Here is a 26,425-nt window from a genome sequence, read left to right on the forward strand (position 1 = left end):
AAACTCTTGAGTGTTGGGAGTGTCTGAGATGTCAGTTTGCATACAGCTGCCATCTTGGTGCCAGCAGCAGAGTGGCTTGGCCTCCACCCCAAAAAATAGAGCTTTGAAATATGAATCTGTTTCCAGTTTTCTGGGAAGGTGCTTAGTCCTGTTCTGCAAGATTATTGATCATTTCGTAGTAGAGTCTATGGGTATGTATATACTGTTAAAAGGCTTTCCTCTTAACATGCCATATATGTCTGGCAAAGACAAAACGTCTGCTTTCAGCTCTTTCCCTGACTTCGAGCCACAGCTGCTGTGTGAGGCAGTTCAGTAGCCCCAATGGTTAGAAAATTCTTCCTCGGGTTGTGGCCCTTCCGGATTGTGGTTTCTTTTAGAAGGAGTAGAATAAGTCATGGTTCAGCTGGGCAAATAGAGGGCTTTTGAGGTAGCTGGCAAAGTTGTTTTTTGTCCTGGAGGTGGTGGTTTCAGCTGTATATGCCTTTTATAGAATAGTCTGTATCTGTGTTCTATTTCACAGAAAAAGGGCTTTGTTGGTTCGTTGTTGCTGTTGATTTTTTTTTTAATCTTTTTTTTTTTTTTTTTAATCTGCCTCCTTGAAGCCATCAGTCACTCATGGGCCCAGTAGTCAGTTGAGTGTTTTGTTTTTTTTGTATGAACTGATAGCTATCTAATACCTGTGACTCAGAAAGTCCAGGTTCTCTAACATGGAAGCTGCTGAGAATCTTGTTGGATGAGCTTCTGCTTCCTCAATTGTTGGGGTTGTCAGGACAAGCAGACTTTGGAAACTGTTGAGTGCTAGCTGATGAAAGACATTCTCTTATGGCTCTGTGCTTTCTGGTGTCTTCACTTGACAGGTGTTTAAAAGACACAATCCAAGCACTGCTGAGGAGCAGGAGATGATGGAGAACCTGTTTGATTCACTCTGTTCCTGCCTAATGCTCAGTTCCAATCGTGAACGCTTCCTGAAGGGTGAGGGTCTGCAGCTGATGAATCTCATGCTCAGGTAGGTTTATCTCTTAGTCCTCTGTTTTTTCTGTCCAGCTCCTCACTGTTAGCCCAAATTCCAGAACACATGTCCATGGTCTTTGAGTCCATTGAGTTTCTTAGATGTGAAAAACAGTTAGGCCTTCAGGGGTGGGTGTGTGCATGGGCATGTGCCTCTGTGTGTGTGGGGGGGGGGGGGTTCAGGTTAGGGTATGTAAGTAGAAGGTACATTTTGGTCTGTTTGTGCCCTGTTGTGCCCGCTCCATTGAAGGGAAATGTCTTTTTGCTCCTTCTCTTACTGTGTTGGTTTTGGGAAATCTAGTCATGACCTTCTAAACATAACCTATGTTAATTTTTAAACTTTGTATCACACATAGACCTATCAATGCCATATGTTTGTCTGTATTTTTCTTATTGACAAAATATCATTTTTTATTTATACATATTTTTCATTATATATTATTTTCTATAAATTGCACATGAGCTATGTGGCTAGTATAGGAGATATGAAAATGTGAAAGTTCTAGAACTTTTCTTTATAGTACTTTCTTTATAGATCTTATTATTGATGTTCTAATTCCTTAAGATATTTAAAATGGATATCATGTTTAGTATATTTCATAGACTCCTACTGTTGGAAGTAAATGGGAGGTAGCTTATGTCAATAACTCTTGAGAAATCTGGCATGGAAGAAGGGTAGAGAAATGGGGGCAGGAGGTATGGTGACCAGAGTGTGGTGTGGAGTCAAGGGACCATTTTTTAAACTGAGAGCCACTAGAGCATGTTTGTATGGGTGGAAGACACTAGTCATTATTATTCTTAATGAAATTGAGCTGGAGTCTGCACTCTTAAAACTTCTGTTCGTGAACATGCAAAACGCTGTTAAACTAGTTCTTTGAAAAAAATTTTTATAAATTCAATAAATATAGCTATTAAGTATAATTTAGAATATAGACATGCAAAACTGCTGTTAAAATGCTGATAAGTGCTGTGCTTACAAAGAAAGGAAGAAGACACGATTCTTGCCTCTAAGAAGCTAGAAAAACAGCTATCACATAAACACAGCCCAACTTTGGGTGTAGACTTCTTTCACTCTTTTTTTTTCTTTCCTGTAATAATTTCCTTGTTTTTACCAGCTTTTTAGTCCTGTCACACATGTAATTTTCGATACTGTTTCTTTTTGAACTTAACATGGCATTTCCCATGAGGTGACATAATCTTCGTGAGAGTTTTCAATAAATGCATAATGGGCTCCAAGGAAATATAGCTTACTTAGTATTCTGTTGGTGATATTGAGACTGTTTCCATTGTTTTGATATTGTAGCAAATTCTACAATGATCATGTTTTTGTTTAAAACTATTTTCATATTTAAGCTTATCAAGGCATATGTTTCTAAAATATCTTCTCTTTAGGCCTGTGGAGGGCTGGGGGCACAGTAGACCTCTTCATTTGTCAGCGCACACCAGACCTGGGATTGATTGAAAATTCCCTTTGTGGAATTGCTCTAAAAAATCTTTTTTAAAGTGCAGAGTGGGGCATTGGAATTATTCAGAGGCCTTTAGTGTTCAGCTGATTTGCTAGCTTTATTCTCTTGAGTCTTTTGTTTGTTTATCTCCTTTACCCTTTTAATTGCCTGTCCTTTTGTTGAAATGACCCCACCGTCTCTCCAATAAATAGCATATAAAGAAGATGCATTTGGCTTCCTGGGCCTTTTAACCTTAAAACTGTACTCTACGGGGACTTTTCCCTAAGATTCTTAAAGGTCTGAACTGCCAGTGTCTGTGGATGGTTGAGCACAAATATGAAGTGATGTATTCCTGTAGCATATGGCTTGGTAATGTGCAGCAGTGGGGAGCTGAATAAATAACCAGAAATATGGATTATTCAAACAGGAATGCTGAGATTCTAGGAGCCTAATTAAAAAGGTGCTCCAAAAGCCTTAGAAACTGTACCTCTCTAGATCTCCTAACTTTTCATTTTTGAACACTGAAGTTACTGTTAGATTAATTCTTTTGCATTAACTAGCTATTATAGCAGATTCAGCATTCCCTTTTTTCTCTTTCCCATCCTTCTTTGTTCTGTGTTTTTTTTCTTCTTCAGACTCCCAAGTGGAAAGTTTAATTGGGAGGGAATTTTTTCTCTCCTACTAGATTCATCCTGATCTAGCAAGAGCTGCCAAGTTGCTCTCTATCTAGAGAGAAGCCCGTTTAGGACTTGGAGGCTATAGTACCAGAAGTTCAGGAAAGTTCCTGTGGTTGCACTGTCCCTAAGTATTAGTCTTTACTATGATTCAGGCATTGAGCAGTCATGAAATGCCCTCCTGGAAAGGTGGCAGTGTGGTACAACATGGAAGAGTGGGCTTTGGGAGTTGAGGTCAGTGTAGTTTTGGAACATAGCTCTTTCACTTATTAGTGGATATTTGGTGAGTTACTCTAACTTTCTGACCTCTAGCCCTTAGTTTTTCATCTGAAAAATGGGAGTAACAATGCCAAATTTGCAGGGATTTTATGGACATTAAATTACATGTAATGTGCCTGGGACAATTCTGTAGCTATTAAAACACCGATAAAGTACCATATTAACTCACTGTGTTAAAAGCTAGGCTTAATACAGAGAGGAACAAGACAGGATTCTTGCCTTCAAGAAACTCAGTCACTAGTGAAGGAGGCTGATGTTAGTTAAGTAATGGCAGTATAATTTAATATGTTAAATGAACCGTTCCTCTTAAGGGTTTGCATGTCTGTGAATTTTTTTTTTTACATTTCTGATTATTGATAAGCAAAGGTCATTACAAGATAGTCATTTACCCATACACATTATCACACATATACATATACTACCCAATTTAATATTTATCAACTTTATTGAAGCACAATTTATTTATAATAAAACAATGCCCATTTAAGTGTACAGTTTTAATTTTAACAGAAGCATCCATCTTTGTTTTCAACACAATGAAGATATGAAATGGCAATGTCCAATAGAAATGTAATGCAAGCAAGGTATATAGTTTTATATTTTACAGTAGCATGCTAAAAAGGTGAAAAGAAACACAGTTAATTTTAATAATACATTTTATTTAACCCAGTTTAATAACCATGTAAAAACAAGTAATCAAAAATCAAAAAAATACTGCTGAGCCGTTTTACTTTGTTTCCTACTAAGTCTTTGAAATCTAGTGCATGTTTACATCTCAATTCAGTGCTAAATTTTCATAAAGTACTTGCTTTGTATCTAGATTTCCTAAGATTTCTAGTTGAAAAGTAGATTCCCATACCTAAGTTTCTCCAAACCTACTTAAATATTTCCTAATAACTGAATCAAGTATCAGTGTTTAAATTTAAATTTATTTAGTCCATGTTTTGTTTAGCTCGTGTCACTCAACACATTCTTTCTGAGATTCATTCATTTTGCATATATCAGTAATTTGGTTCTTATTCACTTTTAGCAGTATTCATTATATTTTTGCATTCCAGAGTATATCCTTTTTTTTTTTTTTTTTAAAGATTTTATTTATTTATTTGACAGACAGAGATCACAAGTAGGCAGAGAGGCAGGCAGAGACAGAGGAGGAAGCAGGCTCCCTGCCAAGCGGAGAGCCCGATGTGGGGCTCGATCCCAGGACTCTGGGATCATGACCTGAGCCGAAGGCAGAGGCTTTAACCCACTGAGCCACCCAGGCGCCCCGAGTATATCCGTTTTTTAATTTAGTCACCTATTGATGAACATTTGGGTTGTTTACAGTGTCTTGCTATTATTAATAAAGCTGCTTTAAAGTCTTTGGATGAACATGTATTTTCATTTCTGTAGGGTAAATACCTAGGAGTGGAATGACTAGGTCATATTGGAAATGTAAGTTCACTATTAGAAACTACCAAGCTGTTTTCCAAAGTGGTTGTATCATTTTCTATTCCCCACCTCCCCACACACGCCAGCAAAGCATGAGAATTCCAGCATATCCTCCTTAACACTTGATAATTAGGCTAAATGTCTTTAAGAATCTTCTCCTCCCATGTCACTTCCTCAGCCCTGTCCTTACACCCACCCACCCACTCACAAATGTTGAGAATTAGCATCCTGTCCTTTGCACTGTGGGAGCATTTACCATTCTGTGTGGAAGGCATCTGTTTGTCTCTGACTGTACTGGAAGACTCCTGAGAACAGAAACCAAGTCTTCCTCTTTTATCCCTAGCACCTAGTAATAGATAAATATTAGGTTGTAAATATTTTCTAAATGAATGAGAGAAGGATCTGAGAAACATTTTTGATGTTTTAAATCATTGCGTTACAGAATTTCTAGCAAATCCTATTCAAAGACCCAAAGAATGAGGAGTGATTTATTAAAAGCTGTATAGTTGAGACTTCATTCTTCTGCCTAGATATATTTAGTCCTAGTTTTTTCTGTCAGATTTTTTTTAAAAAGATTGATTGATTGATTGATTGATTGATTTGAGGGAGAGGGGCAACTGGGAGAGAGAGAAAATCCTCAAGCAGATTCCATGCTGAGCGCAGAGCCAGGTGCAGGGCTCCATCCAATGACCCTGAGATCATGACCTGAGCCAAAATCAGGAGTCAGCTGCTCAACTGACTGAGCCACACAGGTGCTCTTCCCTGTCAGATCAGGTTTTGAACCTGATCATCAAGACTCTGGGGAAGCCAGGCACTAGCTGCAATACTGGACTTGCTGCCCTGTTCGGCCCGTGCTCATGCTGTGCTGCAGAGAAGAAGCCAACACAAGTGTCCACACTTCACTTTATCTTCCTTTGGGACACTTGAACCTCTCAACACTCTTCCTCCATTATCCTCCAAGGTATTTCAGAGTTATGGTTAGGCATTCATTTTTTGTAACCTTTCTACTCAAGGTCCAGAGAATTCCTTCATGCAGATTCATAGTTTCTCAGCATTAGTTTATAGGGGCTGTAAGGAGGTCTACTATGCCTTTGCCTTTACCGGACAGGCCTTTTCTGCTTTGCCCTCCCACCCAGGTGTTAGTTTAGTTGTCCGGTGACTTTTTTTCACTCCCCTATGTTAAGAATGTTTGGATTTTACAGTACTCGACAGAATCAATAAGAAAAAAAAAAGCTTTTCATTTTTTGTTTTTCCTCTGTCAAAGGACAGACGAAGCATTTTGGAAAGGAAGAAAAGATTGTTGAGATGATATTTAAAAATGGAACTCATGCTTTGGAAAAACCCGCAGATAGCCATTCTAGCATCTAGGGAACCCCCCCCCCAAAGGAATTTCTTATTTAGTCATAGTGTTTTGATAAGGAAGGAAAAAAGATGGAGTGAGGGTAGAAGGCGCAGAACCTCTTGGACAGAATATTCTGTGTGTGTGTACACACACACACACACACACACACACACACTGTGCTTTGAGTGTCAAGAGTTATGGCATAGGGAAGAGATGTGCATGGTCTTTGGCTAGTAGCAGAAGAGTTAAGATACGACTATGAACCAAGTGGTATTTTTGTAGTCAGGGATAGTGGAGAGAAAAAGACAATTTAGGGAAGTCACAATTTATTGTGAATTTAACAGAATGATCAGATTCAGAGAGTCCAGTTCAGAGAAATAAAACTAACTTATACTTATGGGGGAATGGCCATTATAGAATTTATCCAGACATGAGGGTAGAACTATACAAAGTCCTCTTTACCCCTGAATGGAGACTGATTTTCCATTTCTGCATTCTTGGTTATAGATGTCTCTCTGGTAAGATGGTTGCTGCAAATAGATTTCAATATATCAGGTTTAATTATAGACTGTACTCCAAATCATTTGATTCCTGCCACCACAAAGCGCTTTTTTTAACAGTATGTCCTTGTTTCAAATGGTTCAGTGTTCTTTAAGAAACAACAAAGCCACTGGGAGACAGAAGAATTACATTGTCAGTTTCCTTGAAAATGTTGACATGAAGCTTATTACTTCTGTTGTAAAACCCTGTTCCAGTTAGAAAAAGAAGAGACCACTGAGATCCCAAGGGATGTGTACAAACGCAGCTTGGGGTTGTGTAGCAGAAACACAGTGAACCCGTCTTGGTTATTAACTGTATAGATGGGTGAAGAAAAAGAAAGAAAGAAAGAGAAGGGTACATAGACACATCCCTTTAGGAACCACCATTTTTTTCCCCCTGAAGTTTCTCAGTAAGATTTTCCTTAATCTAAAGAAAAGTGTCTCCGACAAAGAAAACAAAAAAATGACGATGGTATACCATCTGCAAAGTCGGCTTTTGCAGGCCCAGTTCTGGATTGTGGGCTTGAACCAAAGTGTAAAGGTAGGCCGGCCGGCCTGGGAAACTTCTAAATCTTGGAATTTTATTCCCTTTGTTTTTACCTTGTTGTGTGTTGGTTTTATTCCTAATGAGCATGGGAAGGTCCAAACTCGGTTACATTTTTATTCTTGTGGTCCTTTTCAGGTTTTTGTTGTTTTTTTAAGAACTACAGCATTTTCTTCTTTCAGTCTCTGAAATTTAACTGAAAAAGCAAAATAATAATGCTGACATTTTAGAAATCAGTTGAGCTTCCTGGTGGGTTTGTATACAGTGTGTGCTCCAAGCTGCGTACTCACATCCTGCTTACTGTTTGTCCAGTGAGCAAGCGTTCCCTTTCCCCATTCACTGAGTATTATCATTCTTTCTTAGATGGATAATAGTAGTTTGCACCTGTTCTCTGGGAACCAGAAAAACGCTTCAAAGCACTAAGTAATCCTTCCGACAACCCTCCAGGGTGGTGTTACCTCTTCATAAATGGAAAGTGCTGTGGCTGGGAAGACAGATTAAACTGAAGCAAGATTACTTGGCAGGAAATGGTGAAAGACCTGTCGGAGCCCTTCCATCAGACTTCATTGCTGTTCATCATTCCAGGGCTGCTAAATTGTACATATTTAAAGTACACAGGTTGATGAGTTTGCAGCATGTGTCCACCTGTCATACCATCACTGCAAACATAGCAACAAACATATTTATTGTACCCAAATGTTTCCTTGGCCCTTTGGTAATCCATAACTCCTTCCCCTCCAGTTCAAGTCTCCAGGCAACCATTGATTTGCTTTCTGTCCATTATAGGTTAGTTTGCATTTTCTAGAACTTTATGTAAATGGAGTCATATAGTATGTACTCTTTTTTTTTTGGCTTGGCGTATTTAATTATTTCAAGATTCATTTCATGTATATCAGTAGTTTATTCCTTTTTCTTTGCTGGGTAGCATTCCATTTTGAATATATCACAGTTTATTCACTTGTTGATAGACATTTGGGTTTCTAGTTTTTTGCTCTAATGAACAAAGTTACGAATATTTAGGTACATATCTTTGAGTGTACATATTTTTCATTCCTCTTGGATAAATGCCTATGAGTTGAATGTCTGGGTCATATGATGGGAATATGGTTAACTTTTTAAGACACTATCTATCTGTTCTTACAAAATTGTTACTCCATACCATTTTTATATTCTCACCAGCAGTGTATGAAACTTCATTTACTCCATATCCTCACTAATTCTTGGTTTGGTGATCAGTGTTTTTTGTTTTAGTCATTTTAATGGGTATGTATAGGTATCTTGTGCTTTTAATTTTCAATTCCCCTGTGGCTAATGGTAATGGACTTTTCCCATATGCTTATTTGGCACTCATACATCCAATTTGGTGTGGTGTCTTTTCAATCTCTTGCCCATTTTGGTGGGAGGAGGGGGAGTTGTTTGTCTTATTGTTGAATTATAACAGTTCTTTATATATCATGGATACAATCTTTTGTCAGATACATGTTTTACATATAGTTTCTCTGAACCCATAACTTGCTGCTTCCTTTTCATAGTTTTTTGAAAAGTTTAAAATTTTAATGAAATCATTTTTAAATTCATACCAATTTTTTTCCCCATTTGAGTAAACTTAGGTAGTCAGTGTCTTTCAAGGAATTCATTTTATCTTAGTGGTTGAACAAATTGGTATAAAGTTATTCATGAATATTCCCTTATTTTTTAATATCTGTAGAATCTGTAGTGAGTGCTCTCCCTTATTCCCAATGTTGGCCACTGATGTCTTTTTTTCCTCATCAGGCTGGTTACCCATTTGGTTGATCTTGTCAGAGAATCAGGTTTTTCTTTATTGATTTATCTCCTGTTTTTTTTTTTTGTTTGTTTGTTTGTTTCTATGATCATTATTTTTTTTCTTCTAATTATGTGGGAGTTCAGTTTGCTATTTTTCTGATTTCTCCAGGTGGTAATTGAAGATCATTTAATTGAGATCTTATTTTTTTAAAGATTCATTTATTTGTTTATTTATTTTAGAGAGAGAGCACACAACTCAGGGAAGGACACGGGGAGAGGAAGAGAGTCTCAAGCAGACTCCCCGCTGAGCCTAGAGCCTGATAGGGGACTTGATCTTACCACCTTGAGATCATGACCGGAGCCCAAATCACGAGTTGACCTCTGAACCAATTGAACCACTCAAGAGTCCCAAGATCTTATTTTTTAATATGTTTGATGCTATAAATTCCTAACTGCTGCCTTAAGCCTTGTCACACACATATTGGTATGTTTTCAGTTCAAAATACTTTTATTTAGGGGCGCCTGGGTGGCTCATACAGTTAAGCATCTGTCTTCTGTTCAGGTCTTGATCCCAGGGCCCTGCGATCAAGGCCCAAGTCGGGTTCCCTGCTCAACAGAGAGCCTGCTTTTCCCTCTCCCCCTGCTTGTGCCCTCTTGCTCTCTCTGTCAAATGAATAAATAAAATCTTTTAAAAAATACTTTTATTCAGTTCAAAGTACTTTCTGATTTATCTTTTCATTTCATCCTTGAACCATGAGTTATTTAGAAATGTATTATTTAGTTTCTAAATATTTGGGGATTTCCCAAATGATATTTCCGTTTCTTATTTCTACTTTAGTACCATTGTGGTCAGAGAACATTTATTAAAACTTGTTTTTAGCCCAGGACATAGTCTGTGTTGCTAAATATTCCACGTGCATCTGAAAAGAATGTTCTGTAAATATCAACTAGGTTAAGTTAATGGTGATGTTTAAGTCTTCTGTATCCTTACAGATTTTCTGTCTACTTATTCTATCAGTTATAAAAGGGGTGTTGAAACCTCTGACTATAACTGAATATGTCTGTTTCTCCTTTGAGTTCTGTCAGTTTTTACTTTATGTATTTGGAAATTCTTTTAGGTGCTTAAACATTTAGGAGTATATGCTGTCTTGTTTAATTGTATCTTTCATCATTATGAAATAACTCTCTTTATCCCTGTTAATGTCCCTTGATCTAAAATCTGCTTTGTTTGATATTAGTGTAGCCACCACAACTTTCTCTTGATTACTATAGGCATACTACATCTTTTACCATCTATCACTGAGTAAATTTTGTCACTCCTCTATTTATATTTGAAGCCCTAATTCCCAAGGTGGCTGTATCTGGACATAGGGCCTTTAAGATGGTAATTAAGGCTATATAGGGTCATAAGGATAGGTCCATAATCCAGTAGAATTGGTGGTCTTATGAGAAGAGGCATCATCAGGAATATGGGTACACAGAAAAAAGGCTGTGGGAGGACATGTTGAAAAGACAGCCATCTGCAAGCCTATGTGTCTTTATATTTAAAATACGGACTTTTTTTGTAGGCAGTATTACATTGGAGTCTTCTGTAACAATTTCTGCCTTTTAATTGAGATGTTTATGCCATTTACATTTTTGCTTTGTTGCCTTCTTTTTTAAAAAATTTTATTTATTTAAGATTTTGTTTCCTAAGTAATCTCTACTCCCAGTGTGGGCCCGAACTCATAACCCTGGGATCAAGAGTCAGTTGCTGTACCAACTGAGCCAGCCAGGTGCCCCACATCTGCCCTCCTTTAGCTTAACATTTTTTATTAATCCATGTTATTTTCTTGGGTGGTTTCTTAGCTCTTTGTCTTTGCTTTTTTAGTGGTTGTTTTTAAATTTATAGTATACATCTTTAATGTATACAGTCTGTCTTCAGGTAGTAGTATACCATTTCATCTATAGTATAAGGACTTTGCAACAATAAACTTCCATTTCTTCTGGTTTTTGTGCTATTGTTGTCATATATTTTACTTCTATGTATGTTATAAATATCAATACGTATTGTTTTATCTTTCTGTTTAAATAATCAATATCTTTTATAGAGTTTTTTTAAAGTTAGAAAAAATCTTTTATTTTTACCAACACATTTGCGATCACCCAGTGCTCTTTGAGAATTCTTTGTATAGATTCAGATTTTCATCTGGTATGAGTTTCTTTCTTCCCAAATGATGTCCTTCAACATCTCTTGTAGTGCTGGTCTATTGGTGATGACTTTCATCAGCTTGGGTATGTCTAAAATAATATTTGCCTTCACCTTTGAATGATATTTTCATATATAGAATAGAATTCTGTTTTAATAGAGTTTTGTTTTGTTTTGTTTTCATTCAGTTCTCTTAACAACATTGCTTAACTGTCTTCTGGATTGCATTGTTAGCTTTGAGAAGTCTGCTGTCATTCTTATGTTAGTTCTTCTGTATGTAATGATGTCCCCTTTTGTCTGGATGTTTTTAGGATCCTCTCTTTTGCTGATTTTGAGCAGTCTGGTTATGAGGTACCTTGATGTAATTTCCTTCATGTCTCTTGGGTGTGGGCTTCATTGAGTGTCTTGGATCTGTGAGCTTATAGATCTCATCAATAGTGGAAATTTTTGAAATCACTGGGATTTTCAATTTTTTTTTTCCTGTCCCCGTCCTTCTGTCAAGAACTCCAATTACATGTGTATTAAGCTATTTGAAGTTGTCCAACCACCATTCACTGGTAATCTATTAATTAATTTCAGTCTTTTCTTTCTTAATGTGTTTTAGTTTCTATTATGTATTCAAGCTCACTCTTTTCTTCTGCACTTAATCTCATCTAGTGTGTTGTTCATTAGACATGTATTTTTCTTCTGTAGATATCTTCCCTGTTTCTAGTTAGCATACTGAAGCTTTTTTTAACCTTCTTGAATATATCAAATATAGTTATAATAAAACTAATGTCTTCTGATTCTGTCATGTTATTTTTATTATTTTTCTCCTGTTTATAGTTCATATTTTACTGCCTCTTTAAATGCCTGTTAATTTTTTTCTGAAATTTAAATATTGTGAATTTTACCTTGTTGGATGCTGGAAGTGTGTGCCTGTCTGTATGTGTGTGTGTGTTTCTGTTTCTCATAAATATTCTTGAATCTTTTTCTAAGATATAGTTAAATTACTAGAAGTAGTTTGTTCCTGCAGAGGCCTACTTTTAAGCTCTGTTAGGTGGGACCAGACTAGCCTTTAGTCTCTGGTTAATTTTGCCTCAGGACTGAAGTAGTACCCTCCTGAGGACTCCACCTGATGCACTGTGAATTCACAGTTTTTCCATTCCAGCTGGTGGGAACACAAACTATTTCTGGCCCTGGATGAGTTCTAGGCATTGCTTCCCCTTCTTTCAGGTGGCTCCTTTCTGTAGCCTTGGTTAGTTTCCTCACAGGCACGTCCTAATTAGCACTCGGCTGCAGACTTAGAGACCCTGTGCACATCTCTGCACGGCTCGTGGTCTGGCAGTCTGCCCTGTGAGCTCCAGCTGCACTCGTCTGCCCTATTGCTTTGCCCTGTGTCTCTACCCTGTTCTGAGGCCTGGAGACTCTCCCAGGCAGCCAGCTGGGCTCATGGCATGTGTTTTCCTCTCTTGGGGATCACTGTCTTGTGCTACCTGATGTCAAGTGAAAACCGTTGCTTTATATGTTTTGTCTTTTTGTGTGTTAGTTTGTTTGGGAGGGAGGATATAAATTTAGTCCCTATTACTCCATCTTGGCCCAAAGTGGAAGTCCAAGAGTGTATTATCCATTTTTAAAAGTACTTTCTAGTTGGGGTGCCTGGGTGATCAGTCGGTTGGATCTGCTTTCAGCTCAGGTCATGATCTCAGGGTCCTGGATCGAGCACCGCATCGGGCTCCCTACCCATTGGGAAGACTGCTTCTCCATCTGCCTCTCCTCCTGCTTGTGCACTGTCAAATAAATAAATAAATAAAATCTTTATAAAAGAATACTTTCTAATAGACATTTTCTTACTGTTCAGTGCTAGTGGACAGTAATACAGATAACTTTTATATATTGATCTTATATTAAGCAACTTTGCTCTGTCACATATCAGTCTGGTTTTGTTGCAGTAGCAACTCTGCAACCTCAAGGACTTTCAGTGACATATTTATTTTTCACTCCTGATACATCCATCACTGGCCATCTGAAGTTCTGCTCCACATCTTTGTTTTGGGATCCACACTAAAGGAACAGTGTTCAATGGGATGTGACTTTCTCATAGCAGAGAGAAAGGCTGAATAATGCAATAAATCTTTAAACTTCTCCTCTGAAGACACATGTATTACTTATGCTCACATTTTATTGGCCATAAAAAGTCACATGGCCAAGCTTGATGTCCATGGTGTGGGGAGGGAAGTATAAACAGTAATATGTTTGAGCTAGCTCGTATAGGCTCATGAAAGCTCACTGTACACCTCTCTTTCCAACACCATGTTTAGTGGGATCACATTGGTAACTTGAAATCCAGTATAGTGAGAGTATTTACACCGTGTAAATTGGAAAATAAGACAAATCAGCACTTTTTTCCTGGAGAGCTAGTTGAACTTTTACTAGGAAAGCCCAGGGTATATGCCCCTATTAGGGAGTAGTAGTTAATAGGTGGGAACAAGATTATTTTCTGTCACATTTCATTTCAATAATTTATTAGTTGTGTGTATGTATGTATTTACATTTTACTAGCTGTGACCTCTAATGTGGGGTTAAATAGGAAGGAGTAGTGATCAAGGGCAAACTTTTCCTATTCCTGGTGTTACAGGGAATGCATTTTATTGAGTATAATGTTTGTTTCGAGGTTTTTGGAGATAGCACTTATCTGATTAAGGAAATTTCTTCTCTTACTAATGTCACAGATTTTACATAATTGATCAACCAGTTTTATCAGATGCTTTTTCTGCATTTATTGAAATGGTTTTTAAAGTTAATATGGTGAAAATTGCATTAATGGATTTTCTAGTGTTGAACTAGCCTTGCTTTCCTGGAAGAAGCCCATCTTTTTAATGTTTTTTGAGATTCTGTATTTTATGTAGGAATTTGATACCTATACCTCAGTGAGTTTGGCCATAAGTTTACTCTCAGAGGGTTGGGTTTTTTTTTTTTTTATAGCTTTATTAAAGGAATCGAAGAATATAAGAGTTTACGTAATACTGGAATTATTTCCTTCTTAAATATTTGATAGAACTTGATAGTGATTGCTTTGAGAGAAGGTTTTAACTACTGATTGAGTTTTCTGGATGGCTGTAGACCCATTCAGGTTTTCTTTTTTCTTTTTGTTGAGTTACTTGGGGAAATTTATATTTTCCTAGGTATTTGTCCATCTCACCTGTTTTCCAAGTTTTTGACATAAAACTATGCCTTATGCTCTGTCGTCTTCATATCGGCTCGATCTGTAGTTCTCACCCTTTCTTACCATACCCGTTATTGGTTTTTTTCTGTGTGCTTTTTTTTTTTTTCTTTCTTGATTACCTTGCCAAAAGTTTGTCCATTTTATTGGTGGTTTTGAAGAACCAGATTTGAGCTTTGTTGATCCTCTTTATTGGGGATTGGCAGCTAAGGCCTGTTTTTCTGTGACCAACAAACTAAGAATGGTTTTTGTACCTTAGAAGTGTCGCATGTATTTTAAAACAAACACAAAGAAAAAGATGCTACAGAAACCATACACGGCCCATGAAGCCTACGGTTATTTTCTGTCTGGCCCTTTGCATAACATTTGCCAACCTGTGCACTTCAGAGCCCTGGATTTTGGTCACTGATTGTTCATCTTACTTTACTGTCAGCTCAGCCATTCTGTGAGTGGTTTCTCTGCATATCTGGCCCACCATAGTGCTATACACTGAAATCTTAACCTCTGTTTTCTACATATTTGTTTTGTTCTCTGGCAGTTAGTCAAGCAGTGGTTGGTACTGGGAGTTTATGAAAAATGGATGGGAATAGAAATGGAAAATTGGAAAAACGATGTCTAGTAACATAGAAGATCGCCATTATTGTGTTTTAGCGGTGGAGTATCTCTTAACATCTCCCAGAGCACCACTGTTCTTTGGCACAATAGTTTGAGAACAATTATTAGTTTAGTTACATTGATCTCACGGTCTCATTCATAGAAATCCTAGATCGTGGAAAGTGATCTTCTGTCCTGGGAGCTAAAAGGAAATTAACTTTATTGTGTACATTGTCAAACAAACAAAAATGATTTCATATGGCATTATCCAAGTTTCTTGCCAGGACTAGTTTGTGGTTCTCAGTATCTTTTAAAGATTGCCTGTCACTTTTTTTTCCCCATTCACCAGTCCCTTAGGGAGGGAGTAGACTTTACCTCTTTCACTTGTTCTTCAAGTCACTTTCCTCCAAGGTTCTTCCCTTTTTTCTGTACCCTTTCCTGGTAGGTACCATGGATTCAGACACTGCCCATAGATTGAATAATTCTTCCAAATTTGCCCCTATTTTTAATCTTATTCCCAGACTTCAGACCCATAAGTTTAACGTGTACATCGACACTATGTCTCATAGGCACCTCAGGTTCGATCTGAATTCAGTCCTTTCCACTCCTAGTCTACTATTACTTTGCTTCCCCCCATCTAATGTATTTTCCCTCTGTCTTCTGCTCCCCTCACCACCACCACATACTGTTCGATCCACTGTGGCAGGTGTAATCTTTCTAATACACAGAGTCAGCAGGCTTCATGTTTTGCTGCTGCCCCTCTTGCTCTTCGTATTCTAACTGTACCATGCACCACTTTCCTGAATGCTCCCAGCTCACTTGTGTCTTCTCATGTGCTATTGTTTCCATCTGCTTGAAACACCCTCTCCCTTTTCACCTGTCTGGGAAAGACATCCAGTGAATGGCTGATGGTTCAGGCATCATCTCTTGTGAGGCCTCTGTGCCACAGATACCATCAGCCCTCCTTCCTGCAGTCATTTTCTACTTTGTAGAACAAAACCTTTACTGTGGTGCTTTGCTTTTCTCATTATACTCATCATCTGCGTATCTGTCTCGCCTGAGAGCTGAGTTCCTGACACACACAAGCTGTGCCTGCCTCTATGTCGTCAACTTATATCTGGCACCTGTTAGGTACCTCATATATTTGATGAAAAGAACAAATGAACAAAACAAAATTATAGTCAAAATGTGTGTTTATTGCAAAAGTGGTTTTGCATAGTAAAGAAGAACAAGCTAATTAAGAAACTTTCCTTTCCCTATCCCTTTCTCCTCATCATAAGGTTCATTTTGGCAGAATAAGGAGCAGTAGATGACTCTGTGTCATTTCCCCAACCACCCACTTTTACAGAGGCTAGCATTCACTTTGGTCCTGGCGTGATCGACAACCCGATGAACCCAGACAAGACTAAGATAAACTACTTGTCCTCCAGTAGAATAAATATTTCAAATAAAGTCAACCCAAGAAAGTCAGGCCAAACAGCTATTGATTGCTAAAAGCCTGAACTTAAGCCAATGAATATTCCAAAGTTCACCTCCATGCAGCTTGCCTAAATGGTGATCAATATGCAATTACTGCCCCCTTTAAACGTGTCTTACACTGCCTACATGAAGAAAGGTTTTACTTTTTAAATCTTTTCTTTGTTGAATTTGCTTAGGCAGGAAAAAAGAGAGAGGGAGACTTGGCCAAATCAGAGTCTTTTACCTTTAGTATTTCCAAGATTGCTGTGTTATTTGTGAAATGGTTTGAATGTATGCTGCATGGTAACTGAAGGTGCCCTGGTACACGACCATCCTTCATGTCAGGAGGCCTTTTCCTAGTGACTAAACAATGAGGATATTATAGCTCGGTTTCCTAATTTCTGCTCACATCGTTATGTGCCCTAGTCATAACCTTTGCAAATTCAGCTTTGTGAAGTAGGATGCTCGAGTCCAGCCGCAGTGAAAACAAATGTATTATTTGCCTTGTTTCCTGTTAGAATTCCAGCTTGGTGCAAAAAAGCCCTTTTCTGCTGAATTTGGAACCTTGTTTACCCTACTCCTGATATTTAAGATTTCATGTCTGACAAATATGTCTTTTTTTATACTAGTATGGTAGGTAAACTCTTTGTCATTTTACACTGATAGCAGTATCATGGTCTCCTAACTGTCCTCCTTGCTCCCCAGCCCTGTCTTCGCTCTAGTGCCTTCATCACACAGCCACCAGAGTAAGCTTTCTAGAATTATCCATCCAGTCCAGTGCCCTCCTTTTCTCCAACATCTCATGGCTTCTCAATGTCTGTGGCATGGAGCCCAGGGGCCCCAAGAACACATTTAGGGCCTGTTGTGACCTCTGCCCACCTCTCCTCAGTAATCTGCCAGCCCCAGTCATTCACAGCTACCTCTGCTTCCCCTGGGTGGCATAATCTTATGGTCTCCCATAAGATTATACCTTTGCACGGGCTGTGTACCCACACCGTCACCAGTGGCCACACTCTCCTCTCTGTCTGGCCAATACTCATTCTTCAGACTGTGTTCAGATGTTACCTACATGTGACACCTTCACTGACTTGTCCTAGATAAAATTAATTTTCTCTGCCTCTCACCTCCTTAGACTTAATTTCCATCACTTTGGGCTTTTGATATTATTTTTGTTTAACTGTCCTTAAATTGCTCAAAGACTGGGAGCTTAGAGTTTCCAGCAGCTAGTGCAGTGCCTGCTGCATGGAGGTACGAGCTCAGAAGGAACCTTTTTTTTTCTTTTAAACTCAGTAGTTATGTTGAGTGTTATTTGTGAGTATCTGTGAGCTATTTTGATTAATTCTTTGGTGAGGAGAGTTAAGGTAGGAATATTTACAATACATCCTTGGTCTTTTGAGGTTGACACCAAGTAAGATGTCTGTCGTGGTTTGTCTGGGACTAAGAGGTTTCCCAGGATGTGGCACTTTTAGTGCCAAAAATGGAACAGTCTCAGGTAAACCCAGATGGGCTAAACCCAAGGGGCACTGTCAATGAGATTTTTACGTACGTAGGGGTGCCTGGGTAGCTCAGTGAGTAAAGCCTCTGCCTTCAGCTCAGGTCTTTTCCTATAGTACTCCTCCAAAGACATACAATCTCTCCCTCTAAAGTAACTGAAACATACATAATGGTCTCAGAACAAGTACATTGAACTAGATCTCCAACTCCTAGAACCAGTTCTTTACTTGAAGGTCTTATTGTATCATATAAGACAAGGTAACATGGCCTTTGGTATAGTTCATTTTTCCCTTCAGATCTAAGCTAGGAATACCATTTCTTTTTGCTTCAGAAAGCCAGCCTTCTGTCTGTTCCTAGAGCATGCCAGCACATTCCCACCTTAGGGTCTTTGCACATACTGTTTCTTCTGCCTTTAATGTTTGCCCCTAAAATGTACAAGACTGAATCCTCTCAACACTCAGATCTCAACACAGATGTTAACCCTAAAGAGGCCTTGCTTAATAACCTAACCTAAAATATCCTCTCCGTTCATTCTTTTACATTGCAGTATTTCCATGACACTTAACACTATCAAGTATCTTGACTTTCCATTTGTCTCCTGCAGTTAGAATATAAGCTCCATGAGGACTGGAACTTGATCTGTCTTACTCACAGGAGATGTAGCCAGTAAATATTTCTAGATTGAATAATACATGGGGGAGAAATTTATTTTCTGACTTCTACTTTTGCCTTATTATTTCATATTAATTTAGTCTCCCTGAATAGATTTTCATGTTTTTGAAAGCAGAAGCCATGTCTTAATTTTTTATTTTCTCTTGTGTCTACTACAGTACTGAGTAAGTCCTCAGTGAATACTGAATATTGGCTTGGTTGGTTGATTTACCAGGTATACTAGGATATGAAACAATTGACTTATTCTTCTCTACCTCATAGAGTGTTAAAAGAAAACACTGTAAGGTTATAGAAAATCATACCCCTTAAAGAACTGTTTGCAAGAACAGTAGCCAGCGGCAGGGGAAAGATCACCTTTGTTTTTTCTTGAAAACAGTTGAACTTTCCTAAGTCTAGAAAGTAATGCATGTTCATTATGGAAAAATGAAAGATACTGAAAAATAGAGAAAGGAATAATAAGATGCAGAAAGCATTTGACAAAACCCCACACCTTTCATGATAAAAAAAAAAAAAACCCTAAATTAAGAATAGAAGAGAACTTCTCCAACCTTTCGTATTAGAGCATCCACAAAAGATCCACAGCTAATATCATGCTTAATGGTGAAAGACTGCATGCTTTCCCCCCTAAGATCTCCAACAAGACAAGGATATCCTCCTTCCCCACTTATATTCAGCATTGTACTGAAGGTTCTAGCCAGATCAGTTAGACAAGGAAATGAAGTAAAAGGCATCCAGATTGGAAAGGAAGAAGGAAAACTATTTCTTTGCAAATGACGTTATCTTGTCTGTAGACAATCCTAAAGAATCCACCAAAAAATTATTAGAACTAATAAGTGAGTTCAGCAAGGTTGCAGAGTAATGTAGAGATTGGTGTATAAAAATCAGTTGTATTTCTGTACACTTGGAATGAACAGTCCAAAAATGAAACTATGAAGACAGTTCCATTTACAATAGCATCAAGAATACAATACCTAGGAATAAATTTAACAAAAGAAGTGCAAATTTATACTCTGAAAACTATAAAACGTTGTTGAAAGAAATTAAAGGAGAGCTGATAAATGGAAAAATATTTCATATTCATGGATCGAAGGCTTAATAGTGTGAAGATAGCAGTACTCCCCAGAATGATATACAGATCCACCACAATCCCTATCAAAAAGCAAACTGACTTCATTGTAAAAACTGACAGACTGATCCTGAAATTCATATGGAATTTCAGGGGACCTAGAATAGCCAGACAGTCTTGAAAAAAGAATAATAACGTAGGATTCCCAATTTTAAAACTTACTACAAAGCAGTGGTTCGTAATCAAGACAGTGTGGTACTGGCATAAATTAGAATATATTTGAGAATCCAAAGATAAAAACTGTGTCTGTGGTCAGCTGATTTGCAACAGGAATACCAAGACTATGGAAAGGGGAAAGATTAGTCTTCAACAAATAGTACTAGGACCGTTGGGTATCCCCATGCAAATGAATGAAGTTGTATCATTTTTTCACACTACATACAAAGATTAACTGAAAATGAATCAAAGAATTAAATACTGGAACTTAAACAATTAAACACTTAAAAGCAAACATAGGTGTACATCTTTATGACATTGGATTTGGCAGAGTTTTCTTAGCTCTGACACCAAAAATGCAGGTAACAAAAGATAAAACAAGTCAGTTGAGGGACTCCTGGGTGGCTCAGTTGGTTAAGCAGCTGCCTTCGGCTCAGGTCATGATCCCAGCGTCCTGGGATCGAGTCCCACATCGGGCTCCTTGCTCAGCGGGGAGCCTGCTTCTCCCTCTGCCTCTGCCTGCCGTTCTGTCTGTCTGTGCTCGCTCTCTTCCCTCTCTCTCTCTCTGATAAATAAATAAAATCTTTAAAAAAAAAAAAAAAACAAGTCAGTTGGATTTCAACAAAATTAAAAACTGGTGTTCTTCAAAGGATACCATCAGGAAAGTGAGAAGATGACTCCTAGAATAGAATAAAATATTTAAAAATCATATATCAGGGACTTGTATCCAGAATAAAGAGCTTTTACAACTAAGTAATAAAAAGAATTAAGCTAATTAAAAAACAGGCAAAGGATCTGAATAGGCATTTCTCTGAAGAAGATAAAAAAATGCGTAATAAGCACAGGAAAAGATGCTTGACAGCATTAGTTATCAGGGAAGTGTAAATTAAAACTACAGTGAGATAGGGGCACCTGGGTGGTTCAGTGGGCTAAGCCTCTACCCTTGGCTCAGGTCATGATTGCAGGGTCCTGGGATCAAGCGAGCCCTGCATCGGTCTCTCTGCTCAGCAGGAAGCCTGCTTCCTCCTCTCTCTCCCTGCCTGACTTTCTGCCTACTTGTGCTCTCTGTCTGTCAAATAAATAAATAAAATCTTTAAAAAACAAACAAATAAACAAAAACTACAGTGAGATAACATTTCATACTCACTAGGATGGCCAGAACCAACAAGTCAGCTGACAGGTATTGGTAAAGATGTGGAGAAGTCAGGACACCTACATACTGTTTGTGGGCGTGTCAATTTGGACAGTGATTGTTCCTCAGAAAGTTAAAGAAAGAGTTACCATATGGCCCAGCAATTCCACTTCTATGTGTACATACATCCAAGAGAAATGAAAACATATGTCCACTCAGAACCTTGAACGTGAATGTTTTTGGCAGCATTATTCATAATGGCCAAAAGGTAGAAACACCCCCAATGTTCATTAGTAGATGAACAGAGAGACAAATTGTAGCATATGCATACAGTGAGGTGTTACTTGGCCACAGAAAAGAAATACGACACATGCTACAGCTTGGATGAATCTTGAAAACATGCTAAGGGAAGGAAGACAGTCACAAAACACCACATTTTGTAGGATACCCTCTACCTGACGTGTCCGGAATAGGCAAAGGCATAGAAACAGGAAGTAGTCCGTGGTTGCTAGGGTGAGATGGGGGGGTGGTGACAGCTAAAGAGTAGGGGATTTCTTGTCAGGATAGTGAAAATGTTCTGTAATTGACTGAGGTGATAGTTGCACATATCTGTGAATATACTAAAATTCATTGAATTATGTATTTTGTGTGGGTGAATTGTGTGGTATGGGAATTATATTTTGATAAAGCTATTAAAAGAAAGAAAAGGAATAATAAGGTAATCCATAATCCCACCACCCTGAAATAACCTGTTAACATTTTGATCCATTTCTTTCCAGTCTTTTTTAATGCATATTTTTCACATAATTGAGGTATTGCTTCATATAGAATCTTGAATATTACCTTTTGTGCTTATCACTCTGACCATAGGAATTTAGTCATTCTATTATGGACTTTCCTAATTATTAAGAAGTATATAATATTCTGTGTAAATCTATCATTATGTAATAATTTTGTCATTGGTGGACGGTTGTTTTGTTTTTTTCTTTCTTTTCCCCCAATTATAATGAGAAACCCAGCCCCCCGCAACTTTTTTGGAGACTAGAACATTCCTATGACATGCCTTATATGAAACCTCTTTTGTTCCCAGAGAAAAGAAGATCTCCCGGAGCAGTGCCCTGAAAGTGCTGGACCATGCCATGATTGGACCCGAGGGCACAGACAATTGCCATAAGTTTGTTGATATTCTTGGCTTACGAACCATCTTTCCCCTCTTTATGAAATCTCCCAGGAAGATCAAGAAAGTGGGAACCACTGAGAAGGAACATGAAGGTAGGGTTCACTGGAAAAATCAGCCTACTTTAGGTGCATTAGAAGGAATGGGGGTGGTGAGAGCTACTTTGAAAAACTGTGATGTGCGGTTGAGGAGCGGACTCTGAGGGCCACTTTTTTTTTTTTTTTTTCCTTCCCATTTTCTGTGCATGTAAATGCAGCCCGGAGACCCCAGATCACTGATGGTCTTTGTTGCTTTGGTTCTCTGCTCCCTTAAATCCTGTGGTTCCATTTCCTTCTGTTCTATTAATAAGTCTGTGCATGAGGGTTTTGTTTTCTTTGCTGTAATTTGTGGTGAGGTGTCTCTCTGATGGAAGACCCTTTTGAAAAGAGTAATGAGGTGGCAACACATGTCACCTCCAGAGTGGTGCTTTCCTGTATTTCTGTATTAAAGTATGATTCAGCCAACATCAGGAATTGCCGAAATAAACTATTTACAGCCCAGGTTCCCCTTTTTATGTTTCTCCTCCCTGGTGGTACACACTCCCAGCAAAATGCTGCCATGAATTGCGATGCCGTAACCAGAGTAGTTACTGCTCGGCCAATCTCCTCCTGCTATTGTCTGGTGGCCTGCTGCATCCCTCCCCCAAGGAAGAAGCTACAGTGTAATCTGGAAGGCCAGCAACTTAGGAGCACTGACAGTTCTGCTGGAGACTAACAGACACTTGCACCGGGCAATTTACATGGTTGGATGGTTATTTTAAAGGAGGGAGGGAGAGGGGGTAGCAGGGGCACTCTGAGGAGCTGGTGTGTGGAGCTGATTGGCCCATTTGGTTGTCTTGTCAGAAGTTCATGTTTGTTCCATGGTTTGGATGATTTTTTTGTTGGCTATTGGTAGAATTGGTGTGGGTATCTACAGGATCTTTTGCACTCCTCACCCTCGTAGGTAAAAGTTGAGAGTTCCTGTCTATGCCTTCTCAAATGGATTTGGCTTATTAGCCTCTTCCAACTCAGAGTAGCTAAAGGGAAGGAGACGTGGCTCTCTTTAGGGGTGTCTTCTCTGATCACACCAGCCCTCCAGAGACAACAGAGAGTCTGGCAGGGGTGAAACTGGCAGGGCAAAGAACTGGACTTGAGATCTGAGATCAAGGAGAGAGCTCAGTTGATCCCTGATCAGTTATTGGCCGCACACCAGTGGTGAACACGTTAACCCCATGGCCAGTCTGTTTTCTCTCCTCTGTGGGAATTCAGCAAAATGAGGCCCCAGGAAAGGGAATGGGTTGTTTCGGAGATCTAAGAGACAAAGTTTTGCAGACAGTCACTAGTCATTGGACACTTGCCACCTTTCTGGCACTGCTGGGTTACAGGCTCTCTTATTTAGACCTCACAACCTACAAAATAAATCTGTTTTTTCGGTAAAGAAATCAGCTGAGAAAGGAACCAACTTGTAGTTCTACAGCTCACTGGCTGTGTGATGACAGACCTTTTACTTGACTTCTCTGGGCTGCATTTTCAGGTCTATAATGAGGAGACTAGACTAGTGAACTAGAAGCTCTGATATCTGTACCTTAAAATTCCGAGGCACAGGCCCTAGTTGTCAAGGCTTCATCATGCCATCCGGGAAACTCCTCAAGAGCTGGGCCATGGCTGACCCGCTAGGTTCTGTTGAAAGACCTGATGCTGCCTCTTGAGCATGCTTGAAGGAAGGTAGAGTAGAAAAACAGCCCTCAGCCGGCTCTTGTTCTGTGCGCATGGTACCAAGTAGAGGAAAAGTGACAGATTCAGTGAGCAGCTGTGTCCTTCTGAAAAATGTGCCCAGTGGCGTGCTGGTAACAGTACATTTGCTTTAGAGTACCCGCATTAGAAATTTGATAACATTATTATTAGTGAGGGCAATGGCTTGGTAAGACAGCTCCTGGAAGGCATGTTTGGCCTGTAATGGCTGGTGAGGACGAGCGCTGCATTCTGAACACACCAGCACCCAGGCAGAAGTGAACCCCAAGAAGGAAATGCAGCCCTGGGCCTCTTCCCGCCCCTGCCAGCTGCTGCTACTCCTGGCACACTGGCCCTCAGGCCTTGATGGGAGTTGAGAAGGGAGGCAGAGCAGAGCAGGGGCACATGGTGCAAGATTTCTTTGTCTTGTCCTCTCCTCTGGGTTATTCTCCCTTTGCGGCCCTTCTGATGCAAGTGGACCAGGTTTATGTAGTAGTAAGCCGGAGCTTAGCAGCCTCAGACCACTAGGAGTATCTGCAGACATGCCCAGCTCATTCTGGCCCCCAGGCTTCTACCCTGCTCTCCCCTCCATCCACAACAATTTTCTCTGACCTTTCTGTCTGGATACCTTTCAGTCATTTTCAGGTGCTTAGTTTTTGGGGTTTTGTGTCTTCTTAAGATTTACTTACTCAGAGAGAGCAAGAGCATGAGAGGGAGAGAGAATCCCAAGAGCAAACTCTGGGCTGAGTACAGAGCCCAACAGAGATCTCCATCTCATGACCATGTGATCACAGCTTAAGCTGAAACCAAGAGTCAGAATGCTCAGCCGACTGTGCCACCCAGGCACCACTTCAGGTCCTTAGTTTTGGTGTCCCTTTCTCAGTGAAGCCTATGATGAGCCCCTAGATTAGAATAGAGCCTCCTGTTACATGGAGTCTTGGTCCTAGGATTTTGCCTTCCTAGCCCTATCTAAGATTACGGAACCGATGGCCGGGTCACCTCTCAGATCCAGGGCTCAGCCTGGTGCTCTGCTTGTGGGGGATGCACAGTAAACATTCACTGACTGCAGGAATGAGCAGCCACTTCTCTAAAGGACTTTTCAAGAAAGTTAAGCACAAACAAGGATTTGGGACTCTCCCTAGAACCCTGCATAGTTGAAGTCAATGCAGTTGACTTTAGTAGATTGTTTGAAAGCAAAAACAAGTGGGTGGCTAGTCATAAGTTTTACTTTGTCTCACTGGCTTTGAAATTATGGCAGAAGCCCCACTTTAGAGCCATGCCCTTAAGAACCACCTCTGAGGGTGCCTGGGTGGCTCAGTGGGTTAAGCCGCTGCCTTCGGCTCGGGTCATGATCTCAGGGTCCTGGGATCGAGTCCCGCATCGGGCTCTCTGCTCAGCAGGGAGCCTGCTTCCCTCTCTCTGCCTGCCTCTCTGTCTACTGTGATCTCTCTCTGTCAAATAAATAGGTGAAATCTTTAAAAAAAAAAAAAAAAAAAAAAAGAACCACCTCTGAAATTGAATAAAGAAAACCTCATTTAATATGGAGCGAGGAGGCCAGAAGGGGGAGCTCTCACCCCCTAACACTTGCTATCAGTTGCAGACCCCAAAAGGAAGAAACAGATCTTGCACTCCCCACAGGAGGAAGCTTATAATTTACTAACCCAGCAGGAGGAAGAAAGATTTTCCCCTTGCCCAGTAGTAGCCTAGCCAATGACAAGCCACTACACTTCAAACTCTTGGTTTATTCAGATGTACTTTTGTTCATCGCATCTCCTCAGAACCCTCCTTCTCCCCCCATAAAAGAGCAGACTTCTCCTTTGTTCTCTGGACTTGCTTATAATTTTGTCATAGCTTGAATGGCCTGAATTGTAATTCTCTACCAATCCTGAGAAAACCCCCTTTTTTTTTTTTTTTTTCGGTAAAATTACTAACAGTTTTATTTTTAAGATTAACATACATTATGGATAGAACTTCCTTATATAAGTGAGGCCCTCCTATGACAAGCTTCTTCTGATAATCCAACAACTCCTAATTAAGCACCCTAGGCTGGGAATTAGCTTGCCAGCCCAGAACCTCTAGAGAGCTGCCCTGCGCTGCTCCCTTTCTTATCAAACCTCAGAGACTTGTCACGTGTAAGAGTGGATTGCCTTAAAGTTCATCCTGGTCAAGGCTCAGCACTTGTCATCTTTCAGCACCATCCACTAAACTCCTCAGGTAGCCATATTGCCTGGTGCGCTACCAATAGCTCCACTGCTTAGGAACCGTGGTGGTCTTCCTAAACTTCTCCAAGCCTTAGTTGCCCTGTCTGTGAAATACTAGCTCTACCACATGGGGTGGTTGTGAGCGTCAGGGGAAATGACCTATGTAAACTCAGTGTGGACGCCGGAATAGAGTAGGTTCTTTAAGAAGTATAAGTTCTCATGTCTGCCAGCCCTGTCTCCCCTGCCCCTCT

General features: G+C 39.5%; 1 protein-coding gene across 1 annotated transcript in view; it reads left to right on the forward strand.

Moving 5' to 3' along the window:
• Nucleotides 1-26,425, forward strand: part of CTNNBL1 (catenin beta like 1) — a 126,965-nt gene that overhangs the window by 42,858 nt on the left and 57,682 nt on the right. Inside the window, exons 9-10 of the mRNA XM_082746316.1 lie at nucleotides 858-1,006; nucleotides 22,139-22,320. Of these exons, the coding sequence (XP_082602442.1) occupies nucleotides 858-1,006; nucleotides 22,139-22,320 (331 nt within the window). The remainder of the gene's footprint in view (nucleotides 1-857; nucleotides 1,007-22,138; nucleotides 22,321-26,425) is intronic.

The sequence above is a fragment of the Mustela nivalis genome (assembly GCF_964662115.1).
Source record: "Mustela nivalis genome assembly, chromosome: 8".
In the NCBI taxonomy this organism is placed as follows: domain Eukaryota; kingdom Metazoa; phylum Chordata; class Mammalia; order Carnivora; family Mustelidae; genus Mustela; species Mustela nivalis.